This window comes from Tachyglossus aculeatus, chromosome 23, assembly GCF_015852505.1.
Source record: "Tachyglossus aculeatus isolate mTacAcu1 chromosome 23, mTacAcu1.pri, whole genome shotgun sequence".
Classification (NCBI taxonomy): Eukaryota; Metazoa; Chordata; class Mammalia; order Monotremata; family Tachyglossidae; genus Tachyglossus; species Tachyglossus aculeatus.
The window spans coordinates 42,425,431-42,449,289 of NC_052088.1; the positions used below are offsets into that span (position 1 = coordinate 42,425,431).

General features: G+C 46.4%; 1 protein-coding gene across 1 annotated transcript; it reads right to left on the minus strand.

Annotated features, from left to right (window-relative positions):
- Positions 1-1,916: 1,916 nt before the first annotated feature.
- Positions 1,917-23,859, minus strand: PTGR2 (prostaglandin reductase 2). The gene is made up of 10 exons (XM_038765631.1): positions 23,798-23,859; positions 22,005-22,103; positions 17,557-17,675; positions 14,974-15,165; positions 13,749-13,919; positions 11,261-11,470; positions 8,212-8,333; positions 5,509-5,596; positions 4,321-4,360; positions 1,917-2,126 (listed from the first exon to the last, which is right to left on the minus strand). The coding sequence occupies exons 2-10, from the start codon at positions 22,039-22,041 to the stop codon at positions 2,062-2,064; spliced, it is 1,044 nt and encodes a 347-aa protein (XP_038621559.1). The 5' UTR covers positions 22,042-22,103; positions 23,798-23,859; the 3' UTR covers positions 1,917-2,061.

Genomic DNA, 23,859 nt, shown 5'->3' on the forward strand with positions numbered 1-23,859 from the left:
GCTTAGTACAGTGGCTCTGTGCATAGTAAGCGCTCACTAAATACCACAGATCGATTGATAATTCACCAGGGTTTTCTTGATCTGTCTCCCACTCTTAGACCGTAAGCTCGCTGTTGGGCAGGACATGTGTCCGCTAATACCGCTGGATTAAGCGCTCAATAAATACCACTGATTGATTGATTGATTGATAATTCACCAGGGTTTTCATTATCCGTGTCCCACTCTTAGACCGTAAGCTCGCTGTTGGGCAGGAAACGTGTCCGCTAATACCGCTGGATTGGATTTTCCCAAGCACTTAGTACAGTGCTCAGCACATAGTAAATGCTCAATAAATACCATGGATTGATTTTTACCTCGCACGAGTCTTCTTGTACAATTAATACTGATGGTCTCATCACAGAGAAGCAGCGTGGCTTAGTGGAAAGAGCCCGGGCTTGGGAGTCAGAGGTCGTGGGTTCTAATCCCAGCTCCGTCACTGTGTGACTTTGGGCAAGTCACTTGACTTCTCTGGGCCTCAGTTCCCTCATCTGTAAAATGGGGATGAAGACGGTGAGCCCCACATGGGACAACTTCATTACCTTGTATCTACCCCAGCGCTTAGAACAGTGCTCGGCAGATACTAAGTGCTTAATAATAATAATAATAATGATGACAGTTATTAAGCGCTTATAACGTACAATGTTCTAAGCACTGGGGAGGTTACATGGTGATCAGGTTGTCCCACGGGGGGCTCACGGTCTTCATCCCCATTTTACAGATGAGGGAACTGAGGCACAAGAGAAGTCAAGTGACTTTACCTCATCTGTAAAATGGGGATGAAGACTGGGAGCCCCCCGTGGGACAACCTGATCACCCTGTAACCTCCCCAGCGCTTAGAACAGTGCTTCGCACATAGTAAGCGCTTAATAAATGCCATCATCGTTATTATTAATAAATGCCCAAAGTCACACAGCTGACAATTGGCTTAACAAATACCATCATTATTATTATTTCTAGGAAGTCATTTCAGAAGGGAGCCCCTCTCTCTAGGTTAAGGTAAAGAGATTAATGTTAGGTTGCTGCCATTCGCTTTCTCTTCATATTTCCTAGCAGGGCTGTACATATTTATTACTCTATTTATTTATTTATCTTACTTGTACATATCTATTCTATTTATTTTATTTTGTTAGTATGTTTGGTTTTGTTCTCTGTCTCCCCCTTCTAGACTGTGAGCCCGCTGTTGGGTAGTGTTGCCGACTTGTACTTCCCAAGCGCTTAGTACAGTGCTCTGCACACAGTAAGCGCTCAATAAATACGATTGATTGATTGATTGATTAAGAAAGCAATACGAGACAAACTGTTTCCTACAATTTTCTGATCTGTTACCTAGGGGAGTATTTTCCTTTAAAAAAAAAAGACATCAAGTCAATCAGTGGTATTTATTGAGCGCTTACTATGTGCAGAGCACTATATTAGGCACTTGGAAGAGGACAATACAAGAGAATTAGAAGACACGTTCCTTGCCTGTTAGCCAAATTCTAATGTGCAGGTATTGGGCTGGACACAATCCGTGTCCCGCAAGCCACGAGGAGAGCTTCCAAATGAAAGCAGTAAATTCCCTAAACTTGCCTAACGTATCTCGCTCGGTGCCCAAAATGCAATGCACTAAACGTTGGAAGTTGAAGAAAAGCTGTTACGCGGCGAGGTCTTCGGGACTCGATGAGAAAATCTGTCCTACGCTCGGCTGAAATAAATATAAACGCACCGTTTCGTACCGTTTAAAAGTGGTGACGGACCTCTCGCGCTGCTCGGTGGGGAACGGTCGTCTTGGCTATGTGATAACTAGCACTGTCCATTAGCCGCATTAAGTCAGAAATCACTACATGAACCCTAAACTCCCAAGAGAATATCACCGGAGAGAGACACACAGACTTCGATTTAAGGCCAATATCATCTGTTCTACTTAGGTCACAAAATTTTCCGGTTCTAGCTCGCGAGGATCTCCCCAGTTGCTAAAGTGAACGGAATCGTGCTTGTTATTTCTCGCGTGGACCTGCGGTTAGGAGTGGCGGCGGAGATTTTTTAATCAGAAACACGGACGATCTGTTTTCCAATGTTGCCTCCTGTCATCATGGACTGGAAAGCAGCTGGAAGAGGAAAAACCAAATTTCAAAAGGATCGGGGTGCGTCACATCCGTTTCTGTTCCACGGGAGACAAGTTGGGTTAATCGGAAAAATCGGCCGCATCTTTGAAGATGTTCTCCAGTGGGCTACGACAATGATCTGAAAACCATATTACTCTATTTATTTGACTTGTACATATCTATTCTATTTATTTTATTTTGTTAGTATGTTTGGTTTTGTTCTCTGCCTCCCCCTTTTAGACTGTGAGCCCACTGTTGGGTAGGGACTGTCTCTATATGTTGCCAACTTGGACTTCCCAAGCGCTCTGCACACAGTAAGCGCTCAATAAATACGATTGATTGATTGATTGATTGATTAGAACGTGGTGAGATTAACACAGTAAATCAAAGGATGTCTTAGAGAACCAATTTTAGCCTAATCGGAATGCCTGCTCACCTAACTCCGTAAGTGATATGCAGTTCTTCACATAAAGCCAAAGTGAAAAAAGCTTTTTTTTTATAACGGAATTTGCCGAGCGCTTCCTAACACCCAATCAACGGAATTTATCGAGGGCTTACTATTAAGCTGCTGGGGTATTCATTCATTCATCCATTCATTCAATCGTATTTATTGAGTGCTTACTGGGTGCAGAGCACTGGACTAAGTGTTGGGAAGTACAAGTTGGCAACATCTAGAGACGGTCCCTACCCGCGTCTCGACAGAGAACAAAACCAAACATATTAACAAAATAAAATAAATAGAATAAACATGTACAAATAAAATATATAAATAGAAGCAGGTAGATACAGGCCCTGTCCCCCCTGGGGCTCACAGTTTTCATCCCCATTTTACAGCTGAGAGAACCGAGGCCCGGAGGAGTGAAGTGGCTCGCCCGAGGTCTCGCGGCGGACCAGTGACGGAGCCGGGATTAAAACCCAGCTCCTCGGGCTCCCAGGCCGTGCTATTTCTCAACCTTTTAAACAATCGATCAATCAATCGTATTTATTGAGCGCTTACTGTGTGCAGAGCACTGTACTAAGCGCTTGGGACGTCAAGTGTTCCTTGCAGTATTATCGGGCAAAGGATTTGAGTCCATGACTGAGATCACCAAGTCTTTGCTAAGAAAGTAGTATTGTTGGCTGTCTAGAGAGCAAGGTATTGAATAGTAAATTCAATAAAGCTATGGTATCTTTTGAGCGCTTACTGTGTGCACAGCACTGTACTAAGCGCTGGGAAGAGTACGATCCCACAGAGTGTTAAAATCCATAGATTAAAAGCGGCTGGGAAGAAGACAGGGCTTTTACTGATATGCATTTAGAGTCTCCCGTCCAGCCGCGATCTTTGCCTCAGGAAGATCAGCTCAGTTTACAACGTGAGCTGGCGAATTATCAGAGTGAAACATGGTTCTTTCCCTTCTTGAAGATTTGAGAAAGAAAAGGAGAAAATCTAAGAACTATTTCTCCGACACCACACCTGTTGGGTAGGGACTGTCTCTATGTGTTGCCAACTTGTACTTCCCAAGCGCTCAGTACGGTGCTCTGCACACAGTAAGCGCTCAATAAATACGATTGATGATGATGATGATGATGGGAAGGGGAGGAAAGTCCCCCTTTGAGTTGGGAAATCCCTCTAATAATAATAATGATGATGATGACGGTATTTGTTAAGCGCTTACTATGTGTGAAGCACTGCTCTAAGCGCTGGGGGGGCATAGAAGGTGATCAGGTTGCCCCACGTGGGGCTCACGGTCTTCACCCCCATTTTCCAGATGAGGGAACTGAGGCCCAGAGAAGTGAAGCGACTTGCCCAAAGTCACACAGCGGACAAGTGGCGGAGCCGGGATTAGAACCCACGACCTCCGACTCCCAAGCCCGGGCTCTTTCCACTGAGCCACGCTGCTTCTCACTGCTTCTCTCGCGTGAAAAGCTCGCTGTGAGCAGGGGCTTGTCTCCAACTCCCTCCCGAGTGCTTAGTACGGCGCTCTGCCCGCGGTAAGCGCTCAATAAATACCACTGACAGAACGAACTCGGTTGTACTGCGCTCTTCCGGGTGCTCAGTACAGTGCTCTGCACACGGATTGGTCCCACCCTACCGGTTTTCTGGAACGTTTTCCAGGAAGGAAAATACGGAGCGGGGAGAGACGGGAATACAGGATCTATGTTTCACGCAAGGACGACAGAATTCACCATCGCAAGGCACCCGATCTGGGCCTCTTACCTCCCATATTTTCCAGGCCGTCTACGACAGTCTCTTTTATCTACAAAGAAACAAATCGATTAGACAACCGAAATTGACGTCCATCTTCAGAACGGCCAATTACCACGGTCACCGTTCGGCCTTGTTCTCCCCCTCGTCCCCCTCTCCATCCCCCCCATCTTACCTCCTTCCCTTCCCCACAGCACCTGTATATATGTATGTTTGTACATATTTTTTACTCTATTTTATTTGTACATATTTATTCTATTTATTTTATTTTGTTAGTATGTTTGGTTTCGTTCTCTGTCTCCCCCTTTTAGACTGTGAGCCCACTGTCGGGTAGGGACCGTCTCTATTTGTTGCCAATTTGTACTTCCCAAGCGCTTAGTCCAGTGCTCTGCACAGAGTAAGCGCTCAATAAATACGATTGATGATGAGGATGATGAAAGCCGGGGTTAGATTTCGCGCCGCCCCGTTTTCAAACGTCTATTTTGGATTTAGCCGCTGGCGAGGAAAACTCTGCCTTTCCAAACGTGAGCATCGGGGCGGCAGAGGAAGAGTTTTTCTTACGCCGATGATAAAAGAAATCGGAAAAAGGATTAACCGCCACCTTTTTTTTACTGACAGATCAAAAGGGGACGAAGAGCAGGAGCTCGTTGCCGGGGGGAGGCTGTTTGTGGTGTTGGGAGCCCCAGCGCTTAGGACAGTGCTTGGCACACACAGTGAGCGCTTAACAAGTACCATTAAAAAAAAGATGCGGTGTAAACGACATTAGCGATTGGAGATCGTGGGGCCGAGGGGGGCTGGAGCGCTTAATCAGAGGGTTGTGGTGTTGTGTTGCCCGTGGGAGAAAGGCTCTGATGGGTTTGTGTGCACGCGGGAGAGTGTGAGAGGGGTTGCGGGTTGTGTGTGCACGTGTCGGCGCCGAGGGAAACGAGACTGTCTCTATATGTTGCCAACTTGTACTTCCCAAGCGCTTAGTCCAGTGCCCTGCACACAGTAAGCGCTCAATCATCATCATCAATCGTATTTATTGAGTGCTTACTATGTGCGCTTGGGAAGTACAAATTGGCAACATATAGAGACAGTCCCTACCCAACAGTGGGCTCACAGTCTAAATAAATATGATTGATTGATTGATTGATTGAGAAGCACGCCCGGAAGGAAGCAGGAAGACGGGGAAAAATTGGCCTTTTTACCGAATCCTACCTTGAGTTTCCCTTCTTTAAACCACTGGCTCAGCTGCAGGATTCCGGAATCGAATTGATCTCGATAATTTAGCACCAAGAATCTTTCCCTGAGGAGACACAAATTGGGGAGTGATCTGCCAGCAAATGGGGAACGGGATCTGATCTGTTCAGATAATAATAATAATAATAATGGCATTTATTAAGTGCTTACTATGTGCCAAGCACTGTTCTAAGCGCTGGGGAGGTCACAAGGTGATCAGGTTGTCCCACGGGGGGGGGTCACAGTCTTAATCCCCATTTTACAGACGAGGGAACTGAGGCCCAGAGAAGTGAAGTGACTTCCCCAAAGTCACATAGACGGTAATTGGCAGAGCCGGGATTTGAACCCATGACCTCTGACTCCAAAGCCCGGGCTCTTTCCGTTGAGCCATGCTGCTTCTCCAATAATATATATATATATATATATATATTCAATAGTATTTATTGTACTATTTAATATATTTGTTCAATAGCTATATTGAACAATATATAATAAATCATAGTCATTCATTCAGTCATATTTATTGAGCACTTACTGTGTGCAGAGCACTGTACTAATTACATAATATATAACATATATCGTATATACATTATATAATATATATTATAAAATACATTAGATAATATTATATTACTGCATAATTTAATACTGTTAATCAATCAATTGTATTTATTGAGCGCTTACTGTGTGCAGAGCACTGTACTAAGCGCTTGGGAAGTCCAAGTTGGCAACACATAGAGACGGTCCCTACCCGACAGCGGGCTCACAGGCTAGAAGGGGGAGACAGGCAACAAAACCATATTAACAGAATAAAATAAATAGGATATGTACAAGTATCTACAGATACCACGATTAATCAATCAATCGTATTTATTGAGCGCTTACTGTGTGCAGGGCACTGTACTAAGCGCTTGGGAAGTCCAAGTTGGCAATATATGAGACAGTCATCATCATCATCATCAATCGTATTTATTGAGCGCTTTCTGTGTGCAGAGCACTGTACTAAGCGCTTGAGAAGTCCAAGTTGGCAACATATAGAGACGGTCCCTACCCAACAGTGAGCTCACAGTCTAGAAATATTGCAGTAGTATTGTAATAGATACATAATATATAATATTTTGAATATGTTTATTCAATAGTATCTAGAGCACGATTTACTAATGTAAAAATCGATCTATAGCATCTATTTAATAGTATTTATTGAGTGCTTACTGTGGGCTGAGCAATGTACTAATTACATAATATATAACATATCATATATACATTATCATCATCAATCGTATTTATTGAGCGCTTATTGTGGGCCGAGCACTGTAATAAAACTGAGAAAAACAATCAATCAATCAATCGTATTTATTGAGCGCTTACTGTGTGCAGAGCACTGTACTAAGAGCTTGGGAAGTCCAAGTTGGCAACATATAGAGATAGTGCCTACCTAACAGTGGGCTCACAGTCTAGAAATATTGCAGTAGCATTGTAATAGATGTATAATATATAATATTTTGAATATGTTTATTCAATAGCATCTATTGCACTATTTACTACTGTAAAAATCGATCGATAGTATCTATTTAATAGTATTTATTGAGTGTTTATTATGGGCCGAGCACTGTACTAATTACATAATATATAACATATCATATCATCATCAATCGTATTTATTGAGCGCTTACTGTGTGCAGAGCACTGTACTAAGCGCTTGGGAAGTACAAGTTGACAACATATAGAGACGGTCCCTACCCAACAGTGGGCTCACAGTCTAAAAGGGGGAGACAGAGAACAAAACCATACATACTAACAGAATAAAATAAATAGAATAGATATGTCCCATGGTGGGGGGGGGGGGGGGCTCACAGTCTTCACCCCCATTTAATAATGTATTATTATTATTATATTATATTATATTATTACATTATCATTATTATTATTATTATTATATAATTATTATATATTATTACCAAGCACTTGGGAAGTCCAAGTTGGCAACATATAGAGACAGTCCCTACCCAACAGTGGGCTCACAGTCTAAAATCAATCAATCAATCAATCAATCGTATTTATTGAGCGCTTACTATGTGCAGGGCACTGTACTAAGCGCTTGGGAAGTACAAAGGGGGGGTCTAAAAGGGGGGAAAAACAGGGGGTCTAAAACAGACTGGAAAGAAAACGAAATCAATCAATGCTATCTAGTGAGCGCTTACTGTGTGCAGAACACTGTAATAAACGTTTGGGAGAGTTCGATCCAACAGAGTTGGCGGCCACATTGCCCGCGCACAAGGACTTTACGGTCCAGAGAGACGATAGATCAGTCAGTAGTGAGCGCTTCCTGCGTGCGGGGCACTGTACTAAGCGCTCGGGGGAGGACGACAGAACCGAGACGATAGAACCGAGTTGGCAGGAACGTCCCCTGCCCACAGTGCGCTTCCAGTCCAGAGGGACGGCAATCATGTTAAGCGCTCGCCAGGCGCTGCGGATGGCAGATAGATCCATCCGTCCTATTGATTCGATCGTATTTATTGAGCGCTTACCGCAATCAATCAATCAAGTGTATTTATTGAGCACTTACTGCGTGCAGAGCACTGGACTAAGCACTCGGGGAGAGGCACAGGGACATTCCCCGCCCGCAAGGAGCTCCGGAGAAGCCTTTGAACCCGGAGGGAGGGGAGCGGAGGCGAAACCTACCTCGTAATATTTCTTTCTTTCAAAATCGCTTCCACTGCAGGTGGCAGCGGGGCAGGATAGGGCAGATCCTTGTTGTACTGAGAGATCTGGCCGCAGAGGATGATGTGGCCGCTTTCATTCATCTGTAAATACGAAAAAAAAACACAGTTACCAAAAGAGAGTCAGGGTCTCACGCTACTAAGGGATCTGGGGTGGTTTGAATAATAATAATAATAATAACAATAATAACAATAATAATAATAATAATAATAATAATAATAATAATGATGGCATTTGTTAAGCACTTACTACATGCAAAGCACTGTTCTAAGCACTGGGGAGGTTACAAGGTGGTGATCAGATGGTCCCCCCAGTCTTCCTCCCCATTTTCCAGATGAGGGAACCGAGGCCCAGAGAAGCGAAGCGGCTCGCCCCAAGTCACCCAGCCGACGAGGGGCGGAGCCGGGACTTGAACCCGTGACCTCGGACCCCAAAGCCCGGGCTCTCTCCACTGAGCCGCGCTGCGGCCGCTTCCTATGTGCCGAGCACCGTTCTGAGCGCCGGGCCAGGTAATCAGGTTGTCCCCCGTGGGGCTCACGCTCTTAATCCCCATTTTCCGGATGAGGGAACTGAGGCACAGACAAGTTAAATGGCCAAGGTCACGCAGCGTACAAGTGGCGGAGTTGGGGACTGTCTCTATATGTTGCCAACTTGGACTTCCCAAGCGCTTAGTCCAGTGCTCTGCACACAGGAAGCGCTCAATAAATACACTTGATTGATTGACTGATTAGAACCCACGTCCTCTGACTCCCAATCCCGGGCTCTTTTCACTAAGCCACGCGGCTTCGAGATGACTATAGAGCCCAATCCCTGGCATGGAATAGGGAGTGGGAAAAGCAGGGTGGGCCAGTGGGTAGAGCAGACCCAACTACAGGAATCATGAGGAAGATCCTTGGAAGCTGAAGAGAAAAACAACAGCCCTGAGTAGTGCATTCATTTCACTATCGTATTTACCAATTATAAATTTATAAATTTATCGTATTTATAAATACGATAATCAATCGCATTTATTGAGCGCTTACTGTGTGCAGAGCGCTGGACTAACTACAGCTGTAGAACAGTGCTCTGCACATAGTAAGCGCTTAATAAATGCCATTATTATTATTATTATTATTATTACTAATAGCACAGTTTCCATTAACTGGTCAGCGAATGAATCGCTCTATTAATGGGATGTTGAGACCACCAGGGAGATATAGAGAATAGGCAGGGGTTTGGTAGAGTTCAGCTGAGTTTGGTACTCGGCTAAAATTCAATCAATCAATCAATCAATCAATCAATCGTATTTATTGAGCGCTTACTGTGTGCAGAGCGCTGGACTAAGCACTTGGGAAGTCCAAGTTGGCAACATAGAGAGACAGTCCCTACCCAACAGTGGGCTCACAGTCTAAAAGATAAGTCCTTACTCTGTTCAGGCACTGTACTGAGCACTCGGGGAGATACAAGATAATGAGGGGTTTTTTTTTAATGGTATCTTTTAATCAATCAATCAATCAATCGTATTTATTGAGCGCTTACTGTGTGCAGAGCACCGGACTAAGCACTTGGGAAGTACAAGTTGGCAACATAGACAGACAGTCCCTACCCAACAGTGGGCTCACAGTCTAAAAAATTTATTCATTTTTTAATAAAATAAATAAATAAATAAATAAATAAATAAATAAATAAATAAATAAATAATAAAAATAAATTCATTCATTCATTCAATTGCATTTACTAAGCGCTTGGGAAGTACACGTCGGCAACATCTAGAGACGGTCCCTACCCGACAGCGGGCTCACAGTCTGGAAGGGGGAGACGGACGACGGAGACCTGTATATATGTATATATGTTTGTACATATTCATTACTCTATTTATTTATTTATTTATTTTACTTGTACATATCTATTCTATTTATTTTATTTTGTTAGTATGTTTGGTTTTGTCTCCCCCTTTTAGACTGTGAGCCCACTGTTGGGTAGGGACTGTCTCTATATGTTGCCAATTTGTACTTCCCAAGCGCTTAGTCCAGTGCTCTGCACACAGTAAGCGCTCAATAAATACGATTGATGATGATGATGACAAGACGAAACATATTAACAAAATAAAATACATGGAATAAATATGTACAAGTAAAATAAATGGAGTAATAAATACGTACAAACATATATACAGGTGCTGTGGGGAGGGGAAGGAGGTAAGGCCGGGGGGGTGGGATAAATTCGGATAAAGCACTGACCAATTGCACTATTAAATCAATAAACTTTCGAACCGGGCAAATAGGTGTAATTAATGGCCCCAGGCCTATCCGAAATGGCCAGCTCATTCACTTCCGATCAAAAACTGACTGAGCCCCCTTTTTCCTCTCCTCCTCCCCATCCCCCCCGCCCTACCTCCTTCCCCTCCCCACAGCACCTGTACATACGCTTGTACACATTCATTATTCTATTTATTTTACTTGTCCATATTTACTACTCTATTTTGTTAATGACGTGCAATTAGCTTTATTTGTATTTATTCTGATGACTTGACACCCGTCCACGTTTTGTTTCGCTGTCCGTCTCCCCCTTCTAGACCGCGAGCCCGCTGTCGGGTAGGGACCGTCTCTAGATGCTGCCGACTTGGACTTCCCAAGCGCTTAGTCCAGGGCTCTGCGCGCAGTTAAGCGCTCAATAAATAGGACTGAATGAATGGATGAAAAGCAAGGGACCCGGATGCAAATGTGAGCCCACTGTTGGGTAGGGACTGTCGCTATATGTTGCCAACTTGTACTTCCCAAGCGCTTAGTCCAGTGCTCTGCACATGGTAAGCGCTCACTAAATACGATTGATTGAAACGTGTGTAGAGCACTGTACTAAGCGCTCGGGAGAGGTTGATACGAGAGGACTGGTGGTCGTATTCCCTGCCCACAAGGAGCCGACAGGCTGGCGGGGAAGACGGACACCTCAACGGGGGAAGGAGCCGGAGCAGGTCACCCGTGGCCGTCGGACCGCAGCTGGCGGAAAGATTCCCGAACTCGGCGCCGGTCACCTGACGGATGACGGCGTCGCTGACGCTCCCGCCGACGTTGTCGAAGTAGACGTCCACGCCGGCCGGGCAGAGGTCCCGCAGCCGCCCCGCCACGTCCTCTGTCCTGTAGTTGATGGCGGCGTCGAACCCCAGCTCGGAGACCAGGACGGAGCGCTTCTCATCCGTCCCGCAGATTCCCACTACTCGGGAGCACCCTTCCAAGCGGGCAATCTACCGGGACGAAGCGGACATCGATCGATCGCGCCGCGCTAAGCGCCTCGGAGGGCCCGACGGAAAGGTACAGTAGACGCGTTCTCTGCCCGCAACCCTTACGGTCTAGAAGGGAATATGGATATTGATTGAAAGAAATCAACGACGGATCTGGACATAAGCGGTGTAGGGCTGGGAAGGGGGGGGGATGAATAAAGGGAGCGAGTCCGGACGACGCGGAAGGGAGCGGGAGAAGAGGAGGCCAGGGCTTCGTCAGGGAAGGCTTCCTGGAGGAGATGGGCCTTCAATAAGGTTTGAAAGGCGGGGAGAGTCTGCCTGTCAGCTGAACTCTCACACAGAACTCAGGTCCTTCTGATCTCCCAGGCCTGGGCTCTTTCCGCTGCTTTTATTTTACGGTAAGCACGTACTGTGTACCAGGCACTGCACTAAGCGCTGGGGCGGGGGGGATAAAAGCAGATCGGGTTGGACCCAATCCCCGTCCCACATGGGGCTCATGGTCTCAATCCCCATTTTCCAGATGAGGGAGCTGAGGCCCGGAGAAGTGAAGTGACTTGCCTAAGGTCACACAGCACGCACCTGGCAGAGCCAGGAGTAGAACCCAGGGAAGCAGGGTGGCCTAGTGGATAGAGCCCGGGCCTTGGAGTCCAATGGGCCTGGGTTCTAGTCCCACCTCCGCTGCTTGTCTAGATAGATAGGTAGAGGTAGGGATGGAGACAGAGATAGTTAGATAGAAAGAGATAGATGACAGATAGGTAGATAGTTGATAGATTAGATAGAGATAGATAGATAGATGATAGGTAGATAGGTAGGTAGGTAGATGATAGATGATGGATGGATGGATGGATGGATGGATGGATGGATGGATAGATAGACAGACAGACAGATAGATAGGCAGACAGATAGATAGATAGATATAGATAGTAGATAGACAGACAAATAGACAGACAGATAGATAGATAGATAGATAGATGGATGGACAGATAGATAGATAGATAGATAGATAGATAGATAGATGATAGATATACACAGACAGACAGACAAACAGATAGACAAATAGATAGACAGATAGATAGATAGATAGATAGATAGATGATAGAGATAGGTAGAGAGATAGAGAGATAGAGAGATAGATAGATAGATAGATAGAGATAGACAGACGGACAGACAGACAGATAGATAGATAGATAGACAGATAGAGATAGACAGATGGACAGACAGACAGATAGATAGATACAGACAGACAGATAGATAGATAGATGATAGATAGAGATAGACAGACAGATAGATAGACAAATAGATAGATAGATAGATAGATAGATGATAGATAGAGACAGACAGACAGATAGATAGATAGATAGATAGACAGACAAATAGACAGATAGACAGATAGATAGACAGATAGATAGATAGATAGACAGACAGACAGATAGGCGGATGGATGGATGGAGAGATAGATAGATAGATGATAGATAGATAGATAGATGATAGGCAGCGATAGACAGATAGACAGATAAATAGACAAATAGATAGATAGATGATAGATAGAGATAGACAGACAGACAGACAGATAGATTGATAGACAAATAGATAGATAGATAGATAGACAGATAGATAGATAGATAGAGACAGACAGACAGATAGACAGATAAATAGACAGATAGACAGACAGATAGACAGATAGATAGATAGATAGACAGACAGACAGATAGGCGGATGGATGGATGGAGCGATAGATAGATAGATATATAGACAGATAGATGATATAGACAGACAGATATAGATAGACAGATAGATAGAGATAGATAGATAGACAGACAGACAGATGGACAGACAGACAGACAGACAGACAGACAGATAGATAGATAGATAGATAGATAGATCCCCCTCTCAAGATGGCACCTGGAGAGTTTCCAGTCCCGTACCAGTCTCGGCTACGGGAGGGAGAGTGGAGCAGAGGCCTGTCCGTTCCATCCCCAGCTTGGGCAGCGGGTAGCGAGCGGCAGGCCGTCCGCTACAGGTCAAAGCTCCCCCGTGCCGCTGCTGCCAGGCGAGGGCGGAGACTCCAGCTGACCGCGTGGAAGGAGACGACGGTCAACCGCATCCGGACTCTGACCGAGAAAACTCTCCGGATCCGCTACCAGAACGACGACGGACGGAGAGCGGGGCGGTCTGGGAGGGATGCGCCCGTGGAGTCGCTACGGGGCGGAGACGGCTCGGCGGCATAAGACGAGATATACGTCTGTCTTTTAAACCCCCCAGATAAAGGTCTGCCCGTTACCTGCCCGGCCAGTGATCCACAGCATCCGGCGGCCCCGCTGACTACCATTGTCTGCTTGGAGCCCGCGGTGACGTGGCCTTTTTCCTTTATTCCCAACAAGGAAGTCAACCCGGGCATACCTATCGCTCCGAGGAAGTAGGAAAGGTGACCGTCCACCAGCTGCGGAGCTACCTGAAAAGGAAAGCGCCCGCTGAGTTACATCAGCCTCGTCATTTCTATTTCTCTGCACGCACTTATGTCCACATCTGTAATTTCACTTATTTGGATCCGCCGTGTGACCTCAGGCGGGTCGCCTCCGCCTCTGTGGCTCAGTTTCCTCATCTGTAAAATGGGGATGAAGTCTGTGAGCCCCCCGTGAGACAGGGAGGGACTGTGTCCAACTGTTAGGTTAACGAAATATTTCTTCGGTTAACCAACGAATAAGGTTCAGACCCGCGACTACAAAGTCCCCTTTTTTCAGAGAAAGAAGCGCAGACACATAGCAATGTAGGTGTATCGTTACAATTTTAACAGAAGGACAGTTTTAATAGAAGGAAGGGAATACGAAAGAAGAAAACAAATACAAAAAAAAGGGTTAAAACAAACACACGCATAAAAAGGGGTTACATCATCAATTCGGGGGAACACCAATTCCTGTAGTTTCAGGCTGGGGAATCCCGGATTCAGCTTTCAGGGTCCCGAATGGGAGGGTCCCAGGCACAGCGTCCTCTCCGTGGGTGAGATTCCCAGTTAGCTCCGACGTACGAGCCTTAATAAAGCCTTGGCAAACCAAGAAGGCATTCTGCCAACTGCACAAGTTCCCGGGCGACTGGCCAGGTCACCCTGGGAAGATGTCCTTCTATTCAAGATGTTCTATTCAATATAACATCAATAGTCAATATCGATATTCAACATCAATATTCAATAGAATATTCTATTCAAGATGTTTCTGTACTGTGGGAAATGGCCCGTTTCCAGAGTACAGAGATATAAGTTATTTTTCTTCTCCTCTGTTTTGCAGTTGGTTATCTGTCAAGCCCGGGCGAGGTCGCCCAGCAGACAGGTCGGCCTAGCCGTTGCCAAATCGAAGCCTATACTTAATGTGCGTGAGTTTCTAAATTGATCCATCACCAACCGATGATCTTGTATCCGCCCGGAGCTTAGACCGGTGCCTGGTGCATAGTAAGCGCTTGACAAATACAAGAAGAAGATGAAATGGAGCAGTGGGGTGTAGCATATCCGTTACCTTCTCAAGGATCTTTCCATCTAGGATGGCTCGGGTCTGCCAGGGCCAAGAGAAAGAGGTCACAAAGTCTCCTCCGGATAAATGGGCATATTTACTCTCCTCCACGATGCCCACGCCTCCACCGTCAGCTAACTGAGACAGCTGCCAGGGCTTTAGGTAGTCAACCCCGGTCTCCTCGTTCAGCCGGCAGCGCTGGAAAACAACCCCGGAGTCAGAAGGTCACGGGTTCTAATCCCGGCTCCGCCACCTGTCTGCCGCGCGGCCTTGGGAAAGTCGCTTCCCTTCCCGGCGCTGAAGTACGCATCTGTAATTTATTCCTATTAACGTCGGTCTCCCCCTCTAGACTGCGAGCTTGCTGTGGCCAGGGAATGTGTCCGTTTTATTGTTCTACCATAATAACGATGATAATGACGGTGTCTGTTCCGCGCTTACTATGTGCCAAGCACTGTTCTAAGCGCTGCGCTGAGGTCATCAGGTTGTCCCACCTGGGGTTCCTCATTTGGCAGATGAAGGAACTGAGGCCCAGAGAAGTGAAGCGACTTGCCCAAAGTCACACAGCCGGGAAGTGGCGGAGCCGGGATCCGAACCCAGGACCTCCTAAACTGTGAGCCCACTGTTGGGTAGGGACTGTCTCTATACGTTGCCACCTTGTACTTCCCAAGCGCTCAGTACAGTGCTCTGCACACAGTAGGCGCTCAATAAATACGACTGATTGACCTCTGACTCCCAAGCCTGGGCTCTTTCCACTAAGCCACGCACTCAGTAAAGCACATAGCAAGCGCTCAATAAATACAACTGAACGAATGAGTGAATGAATTCACTTCTTTGTGCCTCAGTTACCTCATCTGGAAAATGGGGATTAAGACCGTGAGCCCCACGTAGGACGGGGCTGCGTCCAACTCATCATCATCAATCGCATTTATTGAGCGCTTACTGTGTGCAGAGCACTGGACTAAGCGCTTGGGAAGTCCAAGTTGGCAACATATAGAGACAGTCCCTACCCAACAGTGGGCTCACATTTGCTTGTTTCCACCCCGGCGCTTAGTACGGTGCTTGGCACATAGTAAGTGCCCAAGTACCATAAAAAAAAGGGATCCGAGAGGGTTAAAAACGACTCTAAGATTTCCTGCTTGATTTTTCCAGAGACGTGGCGTTGTTTTATCCGGTATCCGGGGACCGAGAAACGAGACGTAAGGTAGGTGGGGGAGAAAAATGAACAGCTGGGCCTTCAGGGAGGATTAGATTTGAAAAATCTGAGAGACTGAACTCAACTGCAACATTCAGGGAATTCCCAATTTACCGCTGAGTAATTTACGCAGGCTGCTGAACCACCGTACAACAGCACGGCCTACGGAATTTAAAAACCGGACTCTTCCTAGACAAAATCCCAGGGGATTCAAATAAACGGTAATTAATATCGCTCACCCCCTCGGTGACGGGGACTTGACAGTTTACCACGACACACCGCGTTCGCCAACCCCAGAATAAAACTACGCTCGTCGTGGGCAGGGATTATCACTGTCTACTGTTGTACTGTTCAGTCATTCCATCGTATTTATTGAGCGCTTACTGGGTGCAGAGCACTGTAATAATAATAATAATAATAATAATAATGATGGCATTTATTAAGCGCTTACTATGCGCAAAGCAGAGCGCTTACTGGGTGCAGAGCACTGTAGTAAGCGCTTGGAATGTACAAATGGGCAACACAGGGAGATGGTCCCTACCCAACAACGGGCTCACAGTCTAGAAGTTTCTCCGTCATCCGCCAAGCTCGCTCTCTTCCTCCCTTCAAGGCCCTGCTGAGAGCTCACCTCCTCCAGGAGGCCTTCCCAGACTGAGCCCCTTCCTTCCTCTCCCCCTCGCCCCCCTCTCCATCCCCCCCATCTTACCTCCTTCCCTTCCCCACAGCACCTGTATATATGTATATATGTTTGTACATATTTATTACTCTATTTATTTATTTATTTTACTTGTACCTAGCTATTCTATTTATTTTCTTTAGTTAGTATGTTTGGTTTTGTTCTCCGTCTCCCCCTTTTAGACCGTGAGCCCACTGCTGGGTAGGGACCGTCTCTATATGTTGCCAATCTGTACTTCCCAAGCGCTTAGTACAGTGCTCTGCACATAGTAAGCGCTCAATAAATACGATTGACGATGATGATGATGATGACTGTCTCTATATGTTGCCAATTTGTACTTCCCAAGCCCTTAGTACAGTGCTCTGCACATAGTAAGCGCTCAATAAATACGATTGATGATGATGATAGAAGGGGCAGACAGCAAAACAAGGAGACAAGTGTCGATACCATCAGGATAGATAAATAGAATTATAGCTAAATATACCTCATTAATAAAATAAATAGGGTAACAAACATGTACAAATATACACAAGTGCTGTGGGGAGGGGAGGAGGGGAGGGCGATGGGGAAAGGAGGAGGAGGAGCAGAGGAAAAGGGGGGCTCAGTCAGGGAAGGCTTCCTGAGCTCTCCCAAGCGCTTAGTACAGTGTTCTGCACACAGTAAGCGCTCAGTAAATACGATTGAATGAATGAATGAAAAGCCACGCCGGCCCGTCACTTACCATATAAGGATCCACAGAGAGGTAGAGGGTTCGAACGCGTACTTGTCCCTCGGACAGCTGATCCGGCAGAGCGGCCTCTTCCACGCGGAAATTCTCCGCCACCGGAGCACCATCTCTTCCTTCAGAATGACGATCGAAACAGTCGAATCGGAATAACCAAACTGTCTTTGCTGTTCTTCTCCCTCAGGATGCCGTTATCTTACCCCTGGCTCCCCTTTCTTTTGCTTTAGTCTAACTTCTCCCAAATTCCAGATTTATTCGACGCGATGGCCTCCTCACGCTCTCTCGAAGGGCATTTTCTTTCAATCTGGTGCCTTCCTCTCCCCCTCGCCCTCCTCTCCACCCCCCCAATCTTACCTCCTTCCCTTCCCCACAGCACCTGTTTATATGTATATATGTTTGTACATATTTATTACCTTATTTATTTTACTTGTACATATCTATTCTATTTATTTTATTTTGCTAGTATGTTTGGTTTTGTTCTCCGTCTCCCCCTTTTAGACTGTGAGCCCACTGTTGGGTAGGGACTGTCTCTGTATGTTGCCAACTTGGACTTCCCAAGCGCTTAGTACAGTGCTCTGCACATAGTAAGCGCTCAATAAATACGATTGATGATGATGATGATGCATATATGTTTGTACATATTTATTACTCTATTTATTTATTTATTTATTTTACTTGTCCATATCTATTCTATTTATTTTATTTTATTTTGTTAGTATGTTTGGTTTTGTTCTCCGTCTCCCCCTTTTAGACTGTGAGCCCACTGTTGGGTAGGGACTGTCTCTGTATGTTGCCAACTTGGACTTCCCAAGCGCTTAGTACAGTGCTCTGCACATAGTAAGCGCTCAATAAATAGGATTGATGATGATGATGATGATGTATATATGTTTGTACATATTTATTACTCTATTTATTTATTTATTTTACTTGTCCATATCTATTCTATTTATTTTATTTTGCTAGTATGTTTGGTTTTGTTCTCTGTCTCCCCCTTTTAGACTGTGAGCCCACTGTTGGGTAGGGACTGTCTCTAGATGTTGCCAACTTGGACTTCCCAAGCGCTTAGTCCAGTGCTCTGCACACAGTAAGCGCTCAATAAATACTACTGATTGACTGAGTGTCGCTCCTGGCGGGCGAGGGACTCACTCCGTGACAGGGGAGAGGCGAAGCCACGGCTTGACCTCTGCGGCCTGTCTTCTAGGATGTGAGCCCGCTGTTGGGTAGGGACCGTCTCCATATGTTGCCAACTTGTACTTCCCAAGCGCTTAGTACAGTGCTCTGCACACAGTAAGCACTCAATAAATATGATTGAATGAATGAATCAGGTCGCCCCTTCTTCCTCGCCCCCTCCCCTTAAAAGCCCTGTTTTCCCCACAACCCTCCACCTGAATTTCTCCCTCACCCTCAAGACGGAGGGTCGGCACCCCTGCTTCGGAGCTAATTGCCAAACTATTTTTTAATACTATTTGCTTGGGAGTCAGAGGTCATGGGTTCTAATCCCGGCTCCGCCACTCGTCAGCCGTGTGACTTTGGGCAAGTCACTTCACTTCTCTGGGCCTCAGTTCCCTCATCTGGAAAACGGGGATGAAGACTGTGAGCCCCACGTGGGACAACCTGATGACCTTGTATCATCCCCAGCGCTTAGAGCAGTGCTTTGCACAATAGTAAGCGCTTAACAAATATCATCATTATTATTATTATTATTGTTAGGGACAGGGGTTGTGTCCAACCTGATTAGCTTGTATCTCCCCCGGCGCTTGCCACAGTGCCGGGCACAAAGTAAGAGCTTAACAAATACCACATTAAATTCAGTGCTTGTCACACACATGGGCAAAATAAATGGAAGACATCAACGATAAATACCAGCAAAAATAAGACTAATAAAATATGTTGGCTTACTACCCTTGAAAATATACTCAGTTTTCCCTGTACACTGTAAGCTCGTAGTGGGCAGAGAACGTATCCACCAATTCTGCTACATTTTACTCTCCCAAGCATTTATTTCAGTGCTCCCCTTCTAGACTGTGAGCCCACTGTTGGGTAGGGACCGTCTCTAGATGTTGCCAACTTGGACTTCCCAAGCGCTTAGTACAGTGCACTGCACACAGTAAGCGCTCAATAAATACGATTGAATGAATGAATGCTCCCCCCACAGTAAGTGCTCAGTAAATATTGATTGATCGATACAATAATTGTCACAAATGACTCTGCCAGAACGTTTCATTTTTTTTTTGCTGGACACTGTGAATGCCAAGCTCAGGAACAAACACCCTCGATCCTTTCCTTTGTTTTTTTAATGTTTTTATGATATCTGCTAAACACTTACTATATGACAAGCACTATTCTAAGAGCTGGGGTAGATATAAGTTGAGCGGGCCAGATATAGTCCCTGTCCCACATGAGGATTACAGTCTAACACAGAGGGAGAATGGGTCAAACATATTTTTTGAACGCTTTTTTGTGTGCGGGGCCCTGTACTAAGCGTTTGGGAGAGGACAACTCAAAAAACGGACACATTGCCCGCCCACAACGAGCTTACAGTCTAGAGATACTGAATTCCCATTTGATGTTGATATTGAATTGAGAGATTTAATTCTGTGCCTGAGGAAACAGGCACAGAGAAGTGCAGTGTCCTGGCCAAGGTCAAGAGCCGCGTTTAGAACCCAAGGCCTCGGGCTCCCAGGCCCGGGCTCTACCCAGTTGGCCACACTGCCTCCTCCTTTGTAAATTTCCCTCGGAATACCTTTCCCTTGCCGTTCTAAACCGTATATTCCCCCGTTGGATTGCCTTCTCCTCAAGGTAATGTCTCTTACATTGTAGGTGGACAAATACTCTGTAATATCGCTGTACTCTAGCACGGTGCTTTTTCTACAGTGTTCAATCATCTTCCATCTTCAACCGCTCACTCACCACTGGTTCCTTCCCCTCTGCCTTCAAACATGCCTACGTCTCCCCCATCCTAAAAAAACCCTCTCTTGACCCCACCTCCCCTTCTAGTTATCGTTCTATCTCCCTCCTACCCTTCCTTTCCAAACTCCTCGAATGAGTTGTCTACACCCGCTGCCTCAAATTCCTCAACGCCAACTCTCTCCTCAACCCCCTCCAATCTGGCTTCCATCCCTTACACTCCACCGAAACTGTCCTCTCAAAGGTCACCGATGACCTCCTGCTTGCCAAATCCAACGGCTCCTACTCCATCCTAATCCTCCTCGACTTCTCGGCTGCCTTCGACACTGTGGACCACCCCCTTCTCCTCAACACGCTATCCGACCTTGGCTTCGCAGACTCCATCCTCTCCTGGTTCTCCTCTTATCTCTCCGGTCGTTCATTCTCAGTCTCTTTTGCAGGCTCCTCCTCCCCCTCCCATCCCCTTACTGTGGGGGTTCCTCAAGGGTCAGTTCTCGGTCCCCTTCTGTTCTCTATCTACACTCACTCCCTTGGTGACCTCATTCGCTCCCATGGCTTGAACTTTCATCTCTACGCTGATGACACCCAAATCTCCATCTCTGCCCCTGCTCTCTCTCCCTCCCTTCAGGCTCGGGTCTCCTCCTGCCTTCAGGACATGTCCATCTGGATGTCCGCCCGCCACCTAAAGCTCAACATGTCGAAGACTGAGCTCCTTGTCTTCCCTCCCAAACCTTGTCCTCTCCCTGACTTTCCCATCTCTGTTGACGGCACTACCATCCTTCCCGTCTCACAAGCCCGCAACCTTGGTGTCATCCTCGACTCCGCTCTCTCGTTCACCCCTCACATCCAAGCCGTCACCAAAACCTGCCGGTCTCTTCAAGAAACTCCAGTGGTTGCCCATCCACCTCCACATCAGACAGAAACTCCTCACCATTGGCTTTAAAGCTCTCCATCACCTTGCCCCTTCTTACCCCACCTCCCTTCTCTCCTACACACTTTGCTCCTCTCATGCCAATCATCATCATCATCATCAATCGTATTTATTGAGCGCTTACTGGGTGCAGAGCACTGTACTAAGCACTTGGGAAGTACAAATTGGCAACATATAGAGACAGTCCCTGCCCAACAGTGGGCTCACAGTCTGAAAGGGGGAGACGGAGAACAAAACCAAGCATACTAACAAAATAAAATAAATAGAATAGATATGTACAAGTAAAGTAAATAAATAGAGTAATAAATATGTACAAACATATATACATATATAAAATCTCCTCACCATACCTCCATCTCGCCTGTCTCGCCGCCGACCCCTCGCCCACGCTCAGGGAATGTGTCCGTTTGTCGTTGTATCGTCCTCTCCCGAGCGCTTAGCACAGTGCTCCGCACACAGTCAGCGCTCCAGAAATACGACTGAATGAATAAACTCTGAAATTATTAAAGTCTCAGTACTGGCAACAAAATGATAATCGCTTGATTCCACCCCCGTTTCCAAGTATTGCACCGACTTTACCGTATATTCGAGATAATCGAACACCTACCGGGTCGCGAATTCAAGACCACTCTTTGTATAATCATCTCCCCGACGATGCTTTTTTCCACAGGATCAGGCAACGGGGTTTCCCTTGAAGAGGCGAATCCTAAAATACCGCAAAGAACATTTTGAAAAACTCAGTGAGATCGCAACAGGGAAGCAGCATGGCTCAGTGGAAAGAGCCCGGGCTTTGGAGTCAGAGGTCATGGGTTCAAATCCCGGCTCTGCCACTTGTGGGCTGTGTGACTCTGGGCAAGTCACTTAACTTCTCTGGGCCTCAGTTCCCTCATCTGTAAAATGGGGATGAAGACTGTGAACCCCGCGTGGGACAACCTGATCACCCTGTAAACTCCCCAGCACTTGGAACAGTGCTTTGCACGTAGTAAGCGCTTAATAAATGTCATTATTATTATTATTATTATTAATAGTTTTAGCCGTCGGCTGCCCGACCGATTGCAGAAGGGCGGGGGAAATTCTCCAGAAACGAATAATTTCCCCAAACTCATCCTCGTTGCTAAAATCCGGGGCCGGTTCGATTTTTAAGCCATCCTTCAGGAGAAATCATCCCTCCCATTTCACATCACGCCAATAAATGCGGGAAAGAGAAACATCAGGAGTTCACGGGAAACGGTGCGATTTGGGTTCTCATCCCGGCTCCGCCACTTGTCTGCTGTGTGACCTTGGGCAAGTCACTTCACTTCTCTGGGCCTCAGTTCCCCCATCTGGAAAATGGGGGTGAAGACCGTGAGCCTCACGTCGTGGGGTTAGGTCGTGGGTTCTAATCCCAGCTCTGCCGCTTATCAGCTGTGTGACTTGGGGCAAGTCACTTCACTTCTCTGGGCCTCAGTGACCTCATCTGTAAAGTGGGGATGAAGGCTGTGAGCCCCATGTGGGACAACCTGATTACCTTGTATTCCCCCCCAGTGCTTAGAACAGTGACTGGCACATAGTAAGCGCTTAACAAATGCCATTATTATTATTATTATTATCTTTTTCGTCTTTTTCACTCCAATACAGTAGTGACGCAAACAAGTTACGCTGCTACTGCACCGGAGTGAAAAAGAAAAAGAAGAAGAAAAAACAAATTGAAACAACTCCACCAAAACACAATCCGTGCTGAGACAGAAAGGATTTTAGTTGGTTAATAGAGCTGTGCTTAGCAGAAACGGCCCAGGCTTGGGAGTCAGAGGTCATGGGTTCTAATCCCAGCTCCGCCACTTGTCAGCTGGGTGACTTTGGGCAAGTCACTTCACTGGGCCTCAGTTATCTCATCTGTAATAATAATAATAATGGCATTTATTAAGCGCTTTGTTCTCTGTCTCCCCCTTTTAGACTGTGAGCCCACTGTTGGGTAGGGACTGTCTCTAGATGTTGCCAATTTGGACTTCCCAAGCGCTTAGTACAGTGCTCTGCACATAGTAAGCGCTCAATAAATATGATTGATTGATTGATTGATTGATTTCATGATAAAGCTCACCCAGCAGAAAAGGGGGGGGAGAGTGAGGCAGGATTAGAACCCAGGTCCTTGGGAGCTGAGGCCCTAAAGGAGCCCTCAGTTGGGTAGGGACCGTCACTCTATGTTGCCAACTTGTGCTTCCCAAGCGCTTAGTACAGTGCTCTGCACACAGTAAGCGCTCAATAAATATGATTGATTGATTGAATGCATGAGGGAGGCCTGTGCGCGGAGGATCACGGGAAGACCGGAAGTCCTTGGAGCGGCCATCGCTTGGCTTGAGGCCCCGCTTCCCGCGCGGCGCTACGGGTCGCGGGAGGGGACACGACGCGCAGGCGCGCACTCACCTCGGCCTCGGGGACCCGGCTCTCTGGGGGGCCTTCCGACCTCCGCGGGATCTCAGGGGAAC

What these genes read in the sequence shown, in the direction of transcription:
- PTGR2 (XM_038765631.1), bottom strand. Translation starts at nt 22,041, where the DNA reads ATGATTATACAAAGAGTGGTCTTGAATTCGCGACCCG. An exon ending in TCTCTGTGGATCCTTATATG is followed by an intron (nt 15,166 to 17,556) that starts GTAAGTGACGGG and finishes GTTGTTTTCCAG; the next exon opens with CGCTGCCGGCTGAACGAGGA. An exon ending in AAAGAAAGAAATATTACGAG is followed by an intron (nt 5,597 to 8,211) that starts GTAGGTTTCGCC and finishes GTGTCTCCTCAG; the next exon opens with GGAAAGATTCTTGGTGCTAA.